The 19,185-nt window shown below is 45.1% G+C and overlaps 1 protein-coding gene across 4 annotated transcripts in view; it reads right to left on the bottom strand.

The window, feature by feature from the left end:
- Window positions 1–837: 837 nt before the first annotated feature.
- Window positions 838–19,185, bottom strand: part of TTLL13 (tubulin tyrosine ligase like 13) — a 57,020-nt gene continuing 38,672 nt past the window's right edge. For 3 of the 4 annotated variants that reach the window (XM_088472929.1, XM_088472930.1, XM_088472928.1), the window contains exons 14-16: window positions 13,936–14,290; window positions 6,710–6,944; window positions 838–1,227 (exon numbers count right to left, since the gene is read on the bottom strand). In XM_088472929.1, the coding sequence (XP_088329055.1) occupies window positions 1,215–1,227; window positions 6,710–6,944; window positions 13,936–14,290 (603 nt within the window). In that variant the 3' untranslated portion in view covers window positions 838–1,214. The remainder of the gene's footprint in view (window positions 1,228–6,709; window positions 6,945–13,935; window positions 14,291–19,185) is intronic. The other variant, XM_088472931.1, reaches the window with a different exon arrangement.

The following is a 19,185-nucleotide window of genomic DNA, read 5'->3' on the forward strand; positions in this document are numbered from 1 at the left end:
CCAGGCACACAAAAGCAAATCCAGTCACATGGAGAGAACACTCTATGCAGCAGATGGTTTATGCTTCATATATGAACTGTTCTTCAGTAGAGTGCGCAGTGATTGTTTTTTGTGTCACTGGGCACTACTTAGAGGAGTACAGACACTGGTGGGTAAGCAGAATCATTGCCAGGTTAGGAGAGAACTCTGCCACTGCTGTTTCTCCAATTCTGTCACCTAACACAGTTATCTTGGGATGCGGTTAAGATACAGACGTAGGGGATTCCAGCGGTCAGAATGCTGGTGCCGGATTCCCGACACCTGTCAGAAACCCGGTGCGGGCATTTTGACTGCTGGAACCCGAAGGTAAGCACCAGGATTAGGGGGAGGGTTAGGGTTAGGCACTAGTGGGAGGGTAGGTTTAGAGTGCGTAAATGGTGAAGTTAGGTTTAGGCACGGGGGAGGGTTAGGGTAGGGGGAGGGTTAGTATACTGACTGACAAAGTGTCAGTATTCTAACCCTGTCTGGATGCCAGAGTAGGGATTCTGACCGCCGGCATCCCGTACCCATCCCGTTATCTCATTTAACGTAATGCTAATAAAATATCTTTGCACTAAAAATGCACTGTAGAAATAATTGGATTTAATCCAAAAACCATAAACATCCCATATAAGAACTGCAGCCCAAACAGTACACAGTGATCCCAATTGTGAAAGATCAAGTTAGGACATGTTATGTAAGGTTTTAACAAACAGCAATACCATGTTACATTAATCAAACCGTTTCCATGGCTGTAATTATCAACTTTTATTGACTTAATACTCTCAGTTTACAATAGTGATATTTAAAAGGATTCACAGTGACAGAAACATTGGCTATAACCTCAAACACCTTTAACTAATGGACAGTGATAATACTTAATGCAGTCTTTGCATAATATACCTTCTTTTAATACTTCCCTTATAGAATTTATCCTGTTGGTGACTGTGTGTGAAATCAATTTGGCTATGAGAAAATTGTGTAACATGCTTATTATATATACATCTAATATTCAAGTAGTTTTCTGCTACTAAGGCAGAGGAAATTGGTCAGTTTCTTTTTTTTCCTCATATATTTAATGTATTTATTTGCTGTTCAAAGATCTCTGGCTTAAGGTATTGTTTTTCCTGTGGGTCAAAGAATTAGTCCCATATCAGCGTTGTTGGAGGTATCTGTGTAATTGTGCTGGTCTGTGCTCAAGTCCATCTCCTAGAAGAAAAGCAAAATGTATCACAACATTTCTATTTGTCTTTCTAGTACATACAGTATGTATGGTAAACAATGAGCCAAAAGCTGCATACACCTGGAATGATATTGTGAATGATATAAACGATATCGTTATCGTTCATACCGTTCAATATCGCTCTGTGTGTATGCAAGACATCGTTAACAATGCGTCACAGAATAATATCGTTCAGTGTGTATGCTCAATGTCGGGAACGACATTGAGCTCGGCAGGTGAGAGGGCAACACTGAACGATATATCGCTCATGGAACTTATCGTTCTGTGTGTACCCGGCTTAAAAATTAAATAATACAATGTCAATTTGTAATGGTTCATAGATTAGTAAATTGAAGATACAAAAAATCTTTACAATCCAAAGCAATGGCTGCGAAGTGCTTCCGGAGCGGCCAGGTGAAGACACATTGTGGCCTGTAACATCGCTAATTTCCCCTGGCATCCCATATAGTTGCAGAGGAAATTTAGCGATGTTGGAGCACTTTATGCTACCATGGTGGGCACAGCTGAATATCTGAGCGGCACATCACTGAGAATTGATCCTCCCTTAGGGGCTGATCTGAGTTGGGAGCAAAGGAAAAACAAGCAAGTAACTTGGCAAAACCATGTTGCACTTCAGGTGGTGCAGAATTAAAAGGTGCATAGAGATATAGGGGCCTATATATAAATATACGTATTTCCAGGATATTCTCAGAAAACACTGCAAATATTACCATGGAGTGACAGCAGCAAATATCTCCGATATATCTGCTGTGGTCCTTCCATTTCCAACAGCAGCCGCCAGTGGCGGATCCAGACTTTACTTTTAGGGGGAGCGGTTTAAGAATTATCACTGACTCCACCCGTCTCCATTCATTACTCCTCCCACTTACAGCTCTGCCCCTCCCATTTTTTACAAAGTTTGAAAAAATAAAACAAACAGAATATTCATTAACAGTAGTTGTCCCTTATACAGTAGCAGGCCCGCTGAGAGCCGTGGCGGGCCCGGGTAATAGGGGGCGTGTCCTAACTGCGGGAGGTGTGTCCACGCCCCCTTCCTGAAGAAAAAAATATTTGCAGGCGCGCTGGGGAGGGGGGCGCTCTGGGCCCCTCTCAGCCCTGCTCAAAGCCAGGGGGGGTGCAATCAGTGTGATCGCTCCCCCCCACAGGCATAGGAGACTGCTGTGGCTGTTGCTCAGCAGCCACGAGCAGTCTCCACTGCAGCTCAGCACATGCTGTGTGCTGGGCTGCTGTGTGGGAGGGAGGGGGAGCGGCGACGGACCCGGGCCCCGGTAATCTGTACCCGCTCCCCCCCCTCTCGACGCCCCTGTACAGTACCTCCAGTAGTGCCCCTTATGCAGTGCCCGTATAGTGTCCCAAGTAGTGCCCCTTAAATAGTACCCCCAATAGTGCTCTTATGCAGTGCCCCTTATACAATACCACCAGGAGCTCCCCTTATGCAGTGTCCCTTATGCTGTGCCCCCAGTAGTGCCCATATATACAGTGTCCCCAGTAGTGCCCCTTATACAGTACCCCCAGGAGCTCCCCTTATGCTCTGCTCCCAGTAGTGCTCTTATACAGTCAGGTGAATAAATATTGGGACATTGACAGAATTTTCATATTTTGGCCTCTATTCACCACCACAATGGCTTTGAAATGAAACAAACAAGATGTGCTTTAACTGCAGACTTTCAGATTTAATTTGAGGGTAATTACATCCAAATCAGGTGAACGGTGTAGGAATTACAACGGTTTCTATATGTGCCTCACACTTTTTAAGGGGCCAAAAGTAATGGGACAAACTAAACAATCCTAAATCTAACTTTCACTTTTTAATACTTTGTTGCAAATCCTTTGCAGGCAATTACAGCCTGAAGTCTGGAATGCATAGACATCACCAGACGCTGGGTTTCATCCATGGTGATGCTCTGCCAGGCTTCTACTGCAAATGTCTTCAGTTCCTGCTTGTTCTTGGGGCATTTTCCTTTCAGTTTTGTCTTCATCAAGTGAAATGCATGCTCGATCGGATTCAGGTCAGGGGACTGACTTGGCCATTGCATAACATTCCACTTTTTAGCCTTAAAAAACTCTTTGGTTGCTTTTGCAGTATGCTTCGGGTCATTGTCCATCTGCACTGTGAAGCGCCGTCCAATGAGTTCTGAAGCATTTGACTGAATATGAGCATATAATATTGCCCAAAACACTTCAGAATTCATTCTGCTGCTTTTGTCAGCAGTCACATCATCAATAAATACATGGGAACCAGTTCCATTGGCAGCCATACATGCCCACACCATGATACTACCACCACCATGCTTCACTGATGAGGTGGTATGTTTTGGATCATGAGCAGTTCCTTTCCTTCTCTATACTCTTCTCTTCCCATCGCTCTGGTACAAGTTGATCTTTGTCTCATCTGTCCATAGGATGTTGTTCCAGAACTGTAATGGCTTTTTTAGATGTTGTTTGGCAAACTCTAATCTGGTCTTCCTGTTTTTGTGGCTCACCAATGGTCTACATCTTGTGGTGAACCCTCTATATTCAGTCTTGTGAAGTCTTCTCTTGATTGTTGACTTTGACACATATACACCTACCTCCTGGAGAGTGTTCTTGATTTGGCCAACTGTTGTGAAGGGGTTTTTCTTCATCCAGGGAAATAATTCTTCTGTCATCCACCTCAGTTGTTTTCCGTGGTCTTCCGGGTCTTTTGGTGTTGCTGAGCTCTCCGGTGCGTTCTTTCTATTTAAGAATGTTCCAAACAGTTGATTTGGCCACAACTAATGTTTTTGCTATCTCTCTGATGGGTTTGTTTTTATTTTTCAGCCTAATGATGGCTTGCTTCACTGATAGTGACAGCTCTTTGGATTTCATATTGAGAGTCGACAGCAACTGATTCCAAATGCAAATGTCACACCTAGAATCAACTCCAGACCTTTTACCTGCTTAATTGATAATGAAATAACGAGGGAATAGCCCACACCTGTCCATGAAATAGCTTTTGAGTTGATAGTCCCATTACTTTTGGCCCCTTAAAAAGTGGGAGGCACATATTGAAACTGTTGTAATTCCTACACCGTTCACCTGATTTGGATGTAATTACCCTCAAATTAAATCTGAAAGTCTGCAGTTATAGCACATCTTGTTTGTTTCATTTCACAGCTATTGTGGTGGAGAATAGAGGCCAAAATATGAAAATTCTATCAATGTCCCAATATTTATGCACCTGACTGTATATACAGTGTCCCCAGTAGTGCCCCTTATACAGTGCCCCCAGTAGTGCTCTTATGCAGTGCCCCTTATACAATACCCTCAGGAGCTCCCCTTATGCAGTGTCCCTTATGCTTGCCCCCAGTAGTGCCCTTATATATAGTCTCCCCAGTAGTGCCCTTAATACAGTACCCCAGTAGTGTTCTTATGCAGTGCCCTGGGTAGTGCACCTTATTCAATAACCTGAGGAGCTCCCCTTATGCAGTGCCTCCAGACAGTAGTGCCTCTTATGCTATGCCCCCACTAGTGCCCTTATACTGTGCCCCCTATACAGTACCCCTAGTAATGCCCCTTATGCTGTGCCCCCTCCCATGCGCATTACTACTTAGCTCTCTTCACGATGTCCAGGCTGGCTTTCACTTGGGGAGTCCGGACGTGCACCTCCTTCTTTGTTCTCCCTCCCTGAAACACAAGCGGAGCCGGTGTGCCGAGTGCGTGATGACGTCACTGCGACTGGCATCCAGAGCGACACACAGGCACAGAGAGATGCTCTGTGCCTGTGTGTGGCTCTGGACGCCGGCCACGGTGAATGAACTGTGATGCCACTGGGGAGGAGATAGGGGAGGGGGGCACGCAAGACACTACGCTGGGCTGGCAGCCCAGCAACAGAGTAGAATCGCCGGCAGCAGCGATGTATTTGTCATCACTAGCGCTGCAGGCTTGCGCAGCTGCACTTTCTGTACGGGGGGCGATCGCCCTTATCGCCCCCCCTGGATCCGCCACTGGCAGCCGCAGCACCCATAGGTTTCTATGGGGGCTGTGAAGCTGCCAGATTTACCAAGCATTCTGGAATTTGGTCATGATAGGTAATGCCATTGCCAGATGGCGTTTTCGTATAGTAGCCTATGAGCTACTAGTTCATAAAAATTATCGGGACCCTCCCTGGCAATGGCTGCCGCACATGCATGGTCAGCAGACTCTGTGCCTCGGCTCAAGATATAGAAGTGAAATGGTAGCTTTTGTGATAATTTCACTTCTTTACACATGGTAGGTACTGGCTCCTTTCTGAGCCTCTGTCCCTGCATGTAATTTTAGTACATTTGGGTGCAGTGCCGTATCAGGGCGGTAGTGCGCCCTGTACTGCAATGACCGCCCCTCCCCCGCACCTTGAGCGCATTCCATTACCATCAGGGGGTGGGTGGAGGGCAGGGATCTTCATCGGAGTTGCCCTGCGAGCAGCAGTGCAGGTCTCTTTATGCCGCAAACTGCCCGGCTCTCTCCGGAGCCGGGCAGTTTGCAGCCGGTGAACTTGGAGGATTCCGCCCTGTGCGGAGGCACCTCCCGCATCGCCCTCCTTACAGCTCTGTTTGGGTGAATGTACATTTCTTATTGCTCAAATAGTGGCGATAAGAAATTTGAGAGGGGCCTATCCAAACTCAAATCTAAATTTTAGCTTAGTTTAAAAAAGCAACCAGTATTTACACTGCGTGCAAAAAAAAATAATATTTGCACCTCATGCATTGCAACATGGTTTGTTCCACATACAAAGTTATTTGTTTTTTTAGCTTAGCTCCCAATTGAAAATCTGCCCCTTATGCTGGGCATACATTGTCAATTAAATTGTCTTTCAGACTGATAGGCATTTTGTAGTGGCAGCCTGACACCCAGCAGATATCACAGGATATGGCCACGATATATGTCACAGTGTATGGCCACACGATAGCTGGGTTTCTTCCCTGGGAAGGAAACATTTCCCCGTGAAGGAACAGGGGAAATGTTGGGCGGTTGGCCGCAGCAGCGTATACACTGCCAGTTGCGGCCGACCGATGATCGGATCAGTGGGGCATGTTGGAAGATTTTTCATGTCTGACCCGCCAATCACTGCTGATCAGTCATAGCCATAAACTATGCAATTATCAGCCCGATCTGCCAATAATCAAGGGATTGGACCGATAATTGCATAATGAATGCCCTGTTTTAACGTGAAACTCACACGTTCCAAACATACTTTCCAAAATTTTAAAATAAATACTTGTAACAAAATAAGCCTCTCCCAGATCTACCTAAGCTCTGATCCACCCATCCATTACATATTTTGTTAACTAGAGATGTTGGCGTACTCCAGCTTCAAACATTATAAAAAATATGTATAAACGGTGACTGTGGACAGAAAACGGAAACAGTGCCTCTTATGAGTAAATTTGGCACTGGCCACAATGTTTGGAAAATGTTTGATTTTTGTTCTTGATATAAAAGATCTTTTACCAGTTTATATTCAAGTTGAAGACACCCATAGGGTTTTGCCTTGAATGGTTTGTGCGCTGTGCAATAGTAGCTGAACATGATGAAATGACTAATGGTCGATCAGCAGTTGAGGTCCCCCCAACAGCAGGCAGAAGGCAACCAGTTGAAGGTGCACTGGAACGTTTTCCATTAGGAGGAAAGTTATTTAGGGATCCAGCTCTACTAAAGCTGTTTGGCTTCTTGTTAGATGGACTTTCTGAAAGGGAAAAGTTTGGGTTATTTATTTTAACCTATTTTGGACAAAAATTATTGTCTTGGGTGAAACATTTATTTTGGTTCAAAATAAAATACATTTTGTACATTACTAATTTACTAAATAGATAACCATACAAATGGCTAGACTTTCCAATGTACAAACTGCACATGTGCTACAAACTCATAAAGTAATGCAATACAATAATACAGTGGTTCCCAAACTTTTTTAAATAGCGGCACACTAGAGTATCAGCATTGTTTTCATGGCACCCCTAAGCCAAAAGTTTGTTATTGAGAAATGTAGAAAAACTATTTGTAAAGTGAAGTAAATTGTGCTTACCTGTCACCCTTAGGGTCAGTTATGTGGTGGTGGACAGGGTTGTGCTTCTGTTTGTCCACATATTTACATTACATTAACCATAAATAATTTGATTTGGTGCTGGACAACCAACTTGAGGCACCCCTGCAAGTGTCCCAAGGCACCCCAGGGTGCCACGGCGCACAGTTTGGGAACCACTGCAATAATACAAAACTTACAGCTTATCAAGCCCTGGCAATAGCTTTTGCCTTTTAACAAGTTAAGCCCCAAAGTATTTTCCAACATGGATATAAACCAATTTATAAAGCTACAAATATAACGGAATGGGGATTACAAATGTATAAAACTAAAAAGATGAACTTTCTCTTTTAATTAAAATAAAAATATGAATACTGAACCACATTAGTTGAAAGTATGATAGCCTTGAAACTGGGTATCATTGATTCTAACAGTAATGCATTGATAATAAATATAAAGTAATTATTTGATACAAAGCTGTGACTTTATATAGAAACTCCTATAAAATATACCCTCACACTAGTTGAGTAGTGATCAGTGTCGGACTGGGACATGTAGGGCCCACAGGGGGAATGCAATGGTAGGGCCCCACTGAAGGGAGGCGGTGCAAAGCTAAAGGGGTGTGGCCAGCCAGGGGTGTGGTTAGCTAGCAGAGGAGCATAAGTAAAATTTAGAAATATGCACAGGTCCAGAGCCAAAATAACAATAATAACTATGTATCTGATGCTACTTTGGATACAGCTATTAGCATTGTAAAGTCTGAAATGTATGTACAGTATGTTGAGGGAAAAAACCATTGTTAGTCCCGTTATATGAAGGTGCCAGCGCCTGCTGCACTTTGTGCCACAGTGCCCACCATATAATGCAGACAGTTGTCGCAATTCTCACTATATAATGCAGTGACTGTTGCAGTGCCCATCCAATACGTAATATAGAGTGTCACAGTGCCCAGCATATAATGCAGTGTGCCGCAGTGCCCGCCATATACGTAATATAGAGTGTCACAGTGCCAACCAAATAATGCAGAGTATCGTAGTGCCCACCATATAGTGCAGAGTTTCGTAATGCCCACCATATAATGCAGTGTCGCAGTACCCACCTTATACGTAATATAGAGCATCGCAGTGCCCACCATATAATGCAGAGAGCATTGCAATGCCCACCATATAATGCAGAGAGCATTGCAGTGCCCACCATATAATGCAGAGAGCATTGCAGTGCCCACCATATAATGCAGAGTGCCACAGTGCCCAACATATAATGCAGAGTGTCACAAACCAATATATAATGCAGAGAATTTTACAGTGCTCACCATATACTGCAGAGTGTCTCAGTGACCATCATATAATGCAGAGTGCCGCAGTGACTGCCATGTAATACAGAGAGTGCAATGTATAAACAGTGAGGGAAAAACCCATTGTTAGCCCGTTACATTAAGGTGTCAGTGCCTGCTGCACTTTGTGCCGTAGTGCCCACCATATAATGCAAAGAGTTGTCTCATTACTCACTATATAATGCAAAGAGTGTTGCAGTGCCTGCCATATATGTAATATAGAGTGCCGCAGTGCCCATCATATAATGCAGGGAGTGTCATAATACCCACCATATACATAATAAAGCAGCGGTGGCCAACCCGCGGCTCTCGAGCTGCATGAGGCTCTTCTGAGCTTCTAATGCGGCTCGCGGCTCGACAGAACCCCATTGTTACTGGGAACACTGGTCTCTAAAGCCATCAGAGGCTAAAGAAGCCTCTGATCGCTTCAGAGGCCAGTGTTCCCAGTAATGCAGTGCGCGGGTGACGTCATTATGTGAGTAGCCTGCGTGTCTGCTGGATCCAGTTAGATCCAGCAGGCGGCAGAAGTAGAAGCAGCAGCGATGGCGCGGCGGGACTCGGGAGCCCTGACGTCGTGGAGCGGTGCCAGCACAAAGGTAAGTTTCTTCATGGGGGGGGCTAGTGCTGGGGGCATGACTACAGGGAGCATTGCAGGAGGGGAACTGCTACAGGGGGCATTGCTTAATGGGCACTACTACAGGGGACAGGGCAGAAGGGGCATAACTATTGGGGGGCAATGCTTATTGGGCACAGCTACAGGGAGGATTGCAGAAGGGGCAACTACTGGGGGGCATTGCACAATGGGCACAGTACAGGGGGCATTGCATAAGGGCCACAATTAATGGGGCATTGCATAATTGGCACAGCTACAGGGGCATTGCATAAGGGCCACAACTACTGGGGGCATTGCTTAATGAGCACAGCTATAGGGGGCATTGCAGAAGGGGCACAGCTACAGGGGTCATTGCAGAAGGCACAACTACTGGGGGCATTGCATAATGGGCACAGCTACAGGGGGGCATTGCATAAGGGCCACAACTACTGGGGGCACTGATTAATGGGCACAACTACAGAGGGCATTGCTATCGGGTCTTTCGATTGACTACATATAATTTTTGGCTCTTTGCCTTGGACTGGTTGGCCACCCCTGTAATAAAGAGTACCGAAGTGCCCACCAAATAATGCAGAGAGTGCCGCAGTGCCCACCATATAATGCAGAGTGGTGCAGTACCCACCATATATATAATAAAGTGTTGCAGTGCCCACCAAAAAATGCAAAGAGTGCCGCAGTGCCCACCATATAATGCAGAGAGTGTCACAGTGCCTGCCATGTAATAGAGTGCCACAGTGCCCACCATATAATGCAGAGTGCTGCAGTGTCCACCATATAATGCAGAGAGTGTCACAATACCCACCATATAAGGCAGTGTTGCAGTGCTCACCATATACGTAATAAAGAGTGCCGCAGTGCCCACCATATTACAGAGTGGTGTAGTGCCTACCATATAGTGCAGAGACTGCCGCAGTGCCCGCCATATACGTAATATAGAGTGTCACTGTGCCCACCATATAATGCAGAGACTGTCGCAGTGCCCATCATATAATGCAGAGTGTCGCAATGCCCACCAAATAAGGCAGTGTTGCAGTGCTCACCATATACGTAATAAAGAGTGCTGCAGTGCCTACCATATAATGCAGAGTGCTGCAGTGCCCACCATGTAATGAAGAGACAGCCGCAGCTCCCGCAATATGCGTAATATAGAGTGCCGCAGTGCCCACCATATAATGCAGAGTGTTGCAGTGCTCACAATATGATACAGAGTGTCGCAGTGGACGTGATATAATACAGAGGACATCAGTAACCCACATATAACACAAATATGAATACACCCTTTCACACGCAATATTAATACACCCCACCCCAACACACACATACAACATTAATACACCACCATAGACAATATTAAAACACAGCATCCCCCAGAAAAAAACAATGCACTGGGGCCCACTGTGGAATTACCCGAATCCCCGGCAGCCCAGTCTGAGCCTGGTAGTGATTTAATCACTCAACATATATAAGTAACAAGCTGTAGTACCCGGCGTTGCCCGGGTTTAAATCTTCAAGTTATTCAATTTTATTATGTGATGTCGTCCAAAACGGTCAGTGTAAGGCCCAGAACAGGATTTCTGGGTCAATGTTCTGCCAAGCGTCCCTGGGTCAAAGTTCTGTCCAGCATACGCCAACAGAAGATCAAACAGACCAATGAATTTTATATATAAGATAGCTGAAGTACCCAGTGTTGCCCGGGTTTTTAATCTTCAAGTTATTAAGTTCTGATGTGATGTTGTCGAAATCCATTCAGTGCAAGGCCCAGAACGGGCTCCCTGGGTCAAAGTTCTCCCTGGCACACTCCACCTTGAGATCCCCAACCACTACATTAGGCATCCCAGACCAATTGCCACCCCTCTGTGAAGTTTTCATTCAAATCCATCCAGTGGAAGGCCCAGAACAGGCTCCCCGGGTCAAAGTTCTGCCCAGCGCACCCCAAAGGGTATGCACTTGGCTACTTGCAGCCTTGAGAGCTGGTATGCACTTGGCAAGTTGCAGCATTGAGAGCTGGTATGCACTTGGCTAGTTGCAGCCTTCAGAGCTGGTATGCACTTGGCTAGTTGTAGCCTTGAGAGCTGATATGCACTTGGAAAATTGCAGCTTTGAGAGCTGGTATGCACTTGGCTAGTTGCAGCCTTGGGAGTTCGTATGCACTTGGTTAGTTGCAGCCTTGAGAGCTGGTATGCACTTGGCTAGTTGCAGCCTTGGGAGTTCGTATGCACTTGGTTAGTTGCAGCCTTGAGAGCTGGTATGCACTTGGCTAGTTGCAGCCTTGAGAGCTGGTATGCACTTGGCAAGTTGCAGCCTTGAGAGCTGGTATGCACTTGGCAAGTTGCAGCCTTGAGAGCTGGTATGCTATATCAGAAACTGCTGTAAATATTAGTTGCTGTTTGAACATGCAGACAACGAATTGCTACTGAACTGAGGAATTGTAAATTGCAGATAGTGCACATAAACACTGAATTGCAGTGCAGACAGCTGGGTGTAATTTAGCTGATTGGCCACACAGACACAGAGGAGCTGCTGAGACTGCTGGAATGAATACACAAAAGGTTCACACAGTACTGAAGTGCAAATTTGGCACTGCTAAGATGTACTTGCAGGAAATGCCCACAGACGATGAGATGTGGCATGTACTGCTCTGATGTAACTTGCAGAGAATCCACACAGACGCTGAAGAGTGGCAGGCACTGCTCTGATGTTACTTGCAGAGAAACCACACTGACACTGGGAAGCGACAGCCATTGCTAGATGTAACTTGCAGGGAGTACACAGATGCTGGGACACAATGAGCTGGAACACACAGGAGGATGAACTTCTCACTAGAACCGGAAGTCACAAACAAACGCTATGGCCGACTCCAGAGCATAGAACCAGCAGAGGTAAAAAAGGAAGGAGATCCAATCAGCGCAGGGAGGCGGAGATAGAACAGTCAGGTAATGAGACATTCCAACAGGTGAGTAGCTGCACGTAGCAGCCAGAGTCCAGGTAGCTAGGAAGCGACTGAGAGCCAATCAGATAGAGAGCCACAGCAGCACATGTAACAGAGTGCAGGCGGGCGCGGCTCCCCCTATGGGTGCGCGTGCTGACCTGCAGAGAGATTTAAAGGTCCAAGCACATCCCCTAGTGACGTCACAGGAGGCGCTAAATTCAGCCTTCTCCTATATAAGGGAGACTCTGGGTACACTCCTGTAGCAAAGTATAGGCTCCCATACTATACTCCAGCGTTTGTGTCTTTAGTGATCCCTGTGACTCGTTACTGACCCCTGGCTTGTCAGTGACCTGATTCCGTCTTATCCCTGGTACTTCACTTGCCATTCCGGTTTTGACTATGGCCTTGTTCCTGACTCTGAAATTGTCTGATCCCTGGTACCGTTTAGTCCATCTGATTCTGACCTGGCTTGTCAACTACATTTTTACTCCTTCATTGTACACCGCTCCATGCCAGGGTATACCAGCAACTGTACTAGGGAGCCCAGGCTGAGGGCCACGGCCTGCGTATCAGATGCAGCTAAGTCCAAACCTCCTTGTGGGGGTTCCTGGTGAACATCGTTAACATATTAGACTCCGCACCTCAGTACTGGGTCTCGCCAATCCCAAAGTATGGACTAGGATCTACTATCCATCCGAGAGTTTCGACAATGTCTGAGCAACTGCTCCTCCCATCCCAGCTCTGCCTCCTCGGCTCACTGTGGAAGGCAGCATCACACGGCGTCATTAGAAGATGCCAACATAACCGTGACCTGACAGCTGCAGCCTGAAAAGGATACGGACGCCCCGTGAGTGCCCTCCACTACTATAGGCACCAGACAGTGCCCTCCACTACCATCAGCGCCACACTACACCCCTGGGTGCCCCCAACAGGCTCTTGCATATGAAGCGTGAGCTCAGCCCTTGCTACACACCTGCATGCAAGGAACGTCACCAGAAGGTAACTTTGGGGGGGGATGTATTATTAGGTCATATATCGTTTCCCTAATGCCTCCCCCCTTCAGCGATCACGGCAAGTCCCATAGCGCATCAGCCTAGTGTTGATGCACTTCCTCATGCCTCCTGGCCGGCCCAAATGCGCAGACATGAAATCTCGCAAAACCCACAAGATCTCATGCACATGCGGGTGCCGCCACTGTTCACACTCAGGTACTGCTGAAAACGGTACACATCAGCAGGTAATCCTGCCAATATGTTAAAAAATTATAAGCTACAAAAGTATTCTGAGCCTGCCGGTCAATTCTGTATATGTACTTATAGACCGTGGAATACATGTGGATGTTCGCTTTAGGGGGTATATTTACTAAAGTGCGGGTTTTTAGAAGTGGAGATGATGACCATGTTGATAATAGCAACCAATCTGATTCTACTTAACACTTATCTAGCACCTTCTAGGAGATAATAGCTAGAATCTGATTGGTTGCTATGGGCAACATCACTTCTAAAAATCTGCACTTAGTAAATATACCCCTAAGTGTCAAATTGCACTGGACAAGGGCAATTAACACTTATCACCATATTATACATCTCTCTGTGTGAGATAAATTATAATTATTTGTAGAAACAAATAAGGCTTTCCTAAAAAGCAAAATACCCTATTTACCAACAGTGTTTATTTTAACTTATTTCTGTAGAAATATAAATGGGCAAAAAAATATTCTGCACTGAGCTCTATTAGCATGAGTTTAAGGGGGTAAACCGTTGTCACATACAGTACTTACTCTGCTCCATCTTGGTTTTGGCACTAGAAAGTTTTATGTGGGTTCCACTTTTCACTTGATTGGTAAAGGAACTTGGCTCATTGGCAGTTGCCAATGCTCGTATAGATTGGGACCCGTTCCAAATGACGTTTTTTTGTTGTGTATGTCTCCTGGATATACAATGCGTGGCAGGCATTGCTTCTAATGCAGCCAGGAAGCTAGGAATGCCTGTTGGGTGCCCAAAATGAATATGGTTAGCTGCGGCACTTGCAAGAGTTATGGTCTCCATGGCTGCACCACCCAGACAGGGCAACGTACCAAAGGACATGTTTCCTTCTGTATCCTGGCACATATGCAGCGCTTGATTGAACCGGATCTGAAAACAAACAGCAGGAGCCATATTGAAAAATAAAACCAAGTATTAGGTTCATTTTGATTGAATAACAAACAAACTATACAGGTTTGAACATTGCCAAAATAAATGAAGATGGCATGCCAAGTTTTATATTAGTAGGAGATAAATATAGAACATACATACATATAGTTAAAATGTCCATGTTGTTTGGAATACCAAGCCTCAAAATCTGTACATTAAGTACTGTGTTCATTCAGAGGAATATCCATCCACATAATGGAGCTAATGCCTTAGTCGCACGCAGAGTAGCTGTGGTTTGTTTTATTACTTATGCTAATCTGAGTATTTGATCAAATAATGGAAAGATGCAAATGTGTAAGCAGAAACCTGTGCCGCCCATTGATTTTACGCTGGGCATCACAACCGTCGTCATTAGTACCATTAGCACTTCTATCACTGCATCATGAGCACGTGTACCAGCCCCATGCTATGTGCAAGACATCCATCAGAAACAGGCTGCCTTTCCACATACAGATGTAGCAATGCTCATCGTTGCTGCAATCACGCCATACAGGCAGCCTAGTCGCACCATAAAAATAGCGCAGGTTGGCACGATAAGGCGTACTAAGGCGCAAGAAAATCCACAGCATGCAATTACATAGCTTCACCGATGGGTGGTGATTGCTCCACTAATGGAAACTAGTGGTATCGCCAATGATTACACCGCTGAGCCTAATTTTCTGCAGTGCGCTCACATAATGCCGGGACCCCCGATCGCTGTATAAAGTCCTCAGCGCCTGCATTCAAAATGTGAACTTACAAAAAAAATATTTGCATTCAGCTGTCTGTGCTTGGAAGAGGCACGCAGTAAAAAAAACATCTTGCCAATCATTGACATCACCATGTAACTGCAGGTGAAGAGCACCTGCCTCTGTGGCTTACATAGCCTAGTGGTATCGCCGATGATTACTATGCTCATTCCCAAGGGTTCGAATCCTGCTGAGGTCGCACTTTTGAAAAACCATGAAGAATACGCACGAATCACATAGAGATTTTGATTACACCCACAATGCTCCCATGACTCCCACAAGTGAGGTTGGTACGGTGTAATCTATTTACCACACTGAGTTCATGTCCTTCCAGCTCTCATCCTTACCCGCTACTACATGCTCCTTCTTCCCTGTCTACCCCATCTGTGTCACGCCTGTTTGTCTGCTTCTCCCCTTTAGAATGTATGCTCTCATGAGCAGGGCCCTCTACCCTCATGTGCTTCTTATACTTTTATCTACTCCTTGCTCCCCATAAGGGCACCTAACACTTGTTTGCTTACGTCTTGCTGCTTGTTGAGTTGTATGATCGCTAATACAGCAATGTGTATAAACCATGTCCTTGTCCTGCATTGTATTGTACTGTATGTCACTGGTTTCTTGTTCACTTATTTGTTTATGTACTTTGTAAGGCACTGCAGTACACTAGTAGCACCATATCAATAAAGGACAATAATAATGGCCTAAAATGCCCTATTTGATGGACGCCAGATCCGGCCAAGTTGCATCTGACTCAAAATAGGACAGATATATGCAAAAACGTGCAGTCTCTTCTGCGCATGTGCTGTACGCAAAAACTCTCCATGAAGAGAGATCCACGTGATTAGAATCAGCCCCTATGTGAACACTATTTGCAGTGTACAACTCAAAGTAAATAAAACATAGAAACAAAGGGGTTTATTTACTATGCTGCAGTTTATCAAAGCCGCCGATAGTTTTAAAACAGTGCAAGGAATGTGCGCTAAACCAGGCAATCATTCCTATTGTTTTAAAACTATCTGTCAAAGCAGATGAGTGGTGGTTTTGACAAACCACTGCATAGTGAATCCTACCCCCAAAGAATTGGAGTGCAGAAAATAACCTATATATCCATCCCATTTGGACCCCGCACAGGATCGCACCAAGTTGCACATATTTTCCAAGCAAATAGGGGGATACCACCTGTACCAAGATTACAGCAACTAATTGGACACCATTTGCGGCATCTACCTACCTGCAGGTTAGGTCTTAACATCATAATATTACAGTGTGCTATTAGAACAATTAACAGAGTCATGTGCATACCATATTATATATGGCTTTATTGAACCTTACTTATCTAACTTTTTTTGGGACTCTTTATCCAATATATTGCCATTTTTATATACATAACAGCTTGAATTCTGTTATTTCACATGTTATTTTTTAGACATTAAATTGTTTCAATATTTATTTTCATCTGCCACCTTATTTATCTAATACTTATTACACATTTACACTATTACTGGATTGCGCTAATTTTTGTATTTTATTTATTGTTTGTTCTCTCTTCAGATGACCTCTGATTTTTATTAGCTGCATCCTCATAGACACACATTTTAACATCACATCTACACGGTACTGACAGCGCAGCCTCCATTTCTCCCCCATTCCTTTTTAAATAGGACCACGAAATGTGCTACAGGGTACCTTGCTGGCCACACAAGCGCATAACTCACGAAGCGGTAGGATAAATGGAGCTAGGTCAGGTGGGGACCAGATACCATCGATTATAAAGCTTAAATTAATTTTCTTTGATGCGCACCGAAAGAGCTATTTGCTATTACCATTCTAATTTTGGACCACTCCTCGGGGTCCAGAGTCTCACCAATGTCCCATTCCCAAGCCAAGTCCTGCATCTCTTTCAGGGGTTGTTTATAGGAAAGTAGAAGTTGATAAATAGTCTAGATAAGACCCTTAGATGATTGAGAACGGAGACATAGTGATTCTATAGGAGACCTACGGGCAGTAGAACAAGGAGTTACAAGTGAATGGTGAATATATTGGATTTGCAAGTATAGGTAAAAATAAATACTATGTGGAAGGGTAAAGCAAGATTGAAGACTAGCAAAGTCTGGGAATGTGCGTAAGGGTGCAAGTTCTAAAGGAAAGAGAATATTATGTTGAATCCAGAAATTAAATGTCCGATGGCCCACTCCTGGGGGGAAAATTGGTTTATTCCATAGAGGAACCAGGAGATGGTGGAAAAAGCGAGTACAGAAATCCTAAATTGAAAGAGCAAAGTGAAGGGTTGAAAGAAAGTGGATAGTTGCAGGGAGGTTGTGAGGATTACACCAAAGTAGACAAGAGGAAGAGTATACAGCCAGAGTATCAGCCTCTATGGACACCCAGACCCTCAGTCACTTTGGCAGGCTAACCGTAAAGATATTGAAAAACCATTTTAAAAAACGTGTCAACCATTTGTGTGTCGACCATTTGAACATGTCGACCTTAACCCTGTCGGCATTCTACACTGTCAACCATTTGTCAGTAGACCCTTTTTTGTCTCTGTAGACCATGTCTACCATCTGGTGTCGACCTATTCATTATTACGATCTTCCATCTGTTTGTGGTTATATGTATCGGAAATGTCTGCTAGAGGTATAATAAAGGAGGTGGAATGCTCATTTTAACTGCAGAGGTGTGGCCAAACCAAGTTATTAACAGTATGTCTTAAGCAGACAAGTCCGAGTGTGTCGAAGCCAGCAATCTTGGAAAATTGGTAACATTGAGTTGAGAGTATGATTTGGTTAGATATATGCCTAGATCAGTGGTTCCCAAACTTTAGTGAACCACGGCGCCCTAGAGTATCAGCATTGTTTTCATGACACCCCTAAGTCAAAAATTTGTTATTGAGAAATTCAGAAATGTAGTAAAGTGAAGTAAATTGTGCTTACCTGTCATCCTTAGGTATAGTTATGTGGTGGTGGACAGGTTTGCGCTCCTGTTTGTCCACATATTTACATTAGATTGACCATAATTTGATTTGGTGCTGGACCACCAACCTGAGGCACCCCTGCAAATGTCCCAATGCACCCCAGGGTGCCCACGGCACACAGTTTGGGAACCACTGGCCTAGATATTTAATGTTGTAGGTTGCTTGTAATGAGTGGGGGTTTCCAGGGAGCATATGTAAATCTCAAATTTCAGATTTGTCACAATTGATTTTATAATTGGATAGGGAACCATAAGTATGCATTTAATTAGAAATGGAGGTCTTGATCAGCTCTAAGGATGAAAAAATGTGAATATACAAGAAGCCCAGAATCAGTAACTCAAACAAACATGCAATTAGGGGTTTATGGAGGGTTTGGACAGAGACTTAACTGAGCTATTGCCTGAAAAGCAGGTGCCCATTGTTCTCCAGTGAACCGAGCCAGACTTCAAAAAGCCACTCTGCACAGACTGCCTGTTGCCGTCTAAGGATTTGATGGAATTTTAGTGGCAGCCTCCTGTTAGGCATGTACCCAATATGGCAGGGAATTATTATCGGAGACCAACCCCACCACTGTTGGAAACATACTAGGCTTAAAATACTGAGGTCAGGGGGTAAATTTACTAAGATTCGAGATTGGTCGAGATGACAATCTCTGGCGAGTTTAGGCAGTGGCGGTTGTAGGGGCGGACTAACAGGGCCGTCGCCCTGAGTGCCGGCCCCTAGAGGGTGCCACTGAGTCCCCAGGAGAGAAAAAAAAATCCCAGAAAAAAAAACAGCGCTGGTCCCCCTCCTGCTAGCCGCCGCAGGGAGGCTCCATTTGCCGGGCGCCCGCTGATATTTGTTATCAGCGGGCACCCGGCCCCCTCCCTGCAGCGGCAGCCGAAAGCTGGAGCTCACTCCTGAGCTCCGGCTTCTGGCTCCCGCAGAGAACACTATGGAAGGGACGTCATGACTTCTCTCCCATAGATCCGTGGTGGAGTCACGATCGTACCGGACGGCAGTGGATGCAGGAGCAGGGGCTTAAGGTAAGTGTTGTGGTTTTTTTTTCAGAAGCACCAGCACTGGCGGCATGGCTATAGGGGGGATTACTAAAGGGGGCATTACTACTGGGGGCATGGCTATAGGGGGGCATT

Source organism: Taudactylus pleione, unplaced genomic scaffold (assembly GCF_031769625.1).
Source record: "Taudactylus pleione unplaced genomic scaffold, aTauple2 ptg000129l, whole genome shotgun sequence".
Lineage (NCBI taxonomy): Eukaryota > Metazoa > Chordata > Amphibia > Anura > Myobatrachidae > Taudactylus > Taudactylus pleione.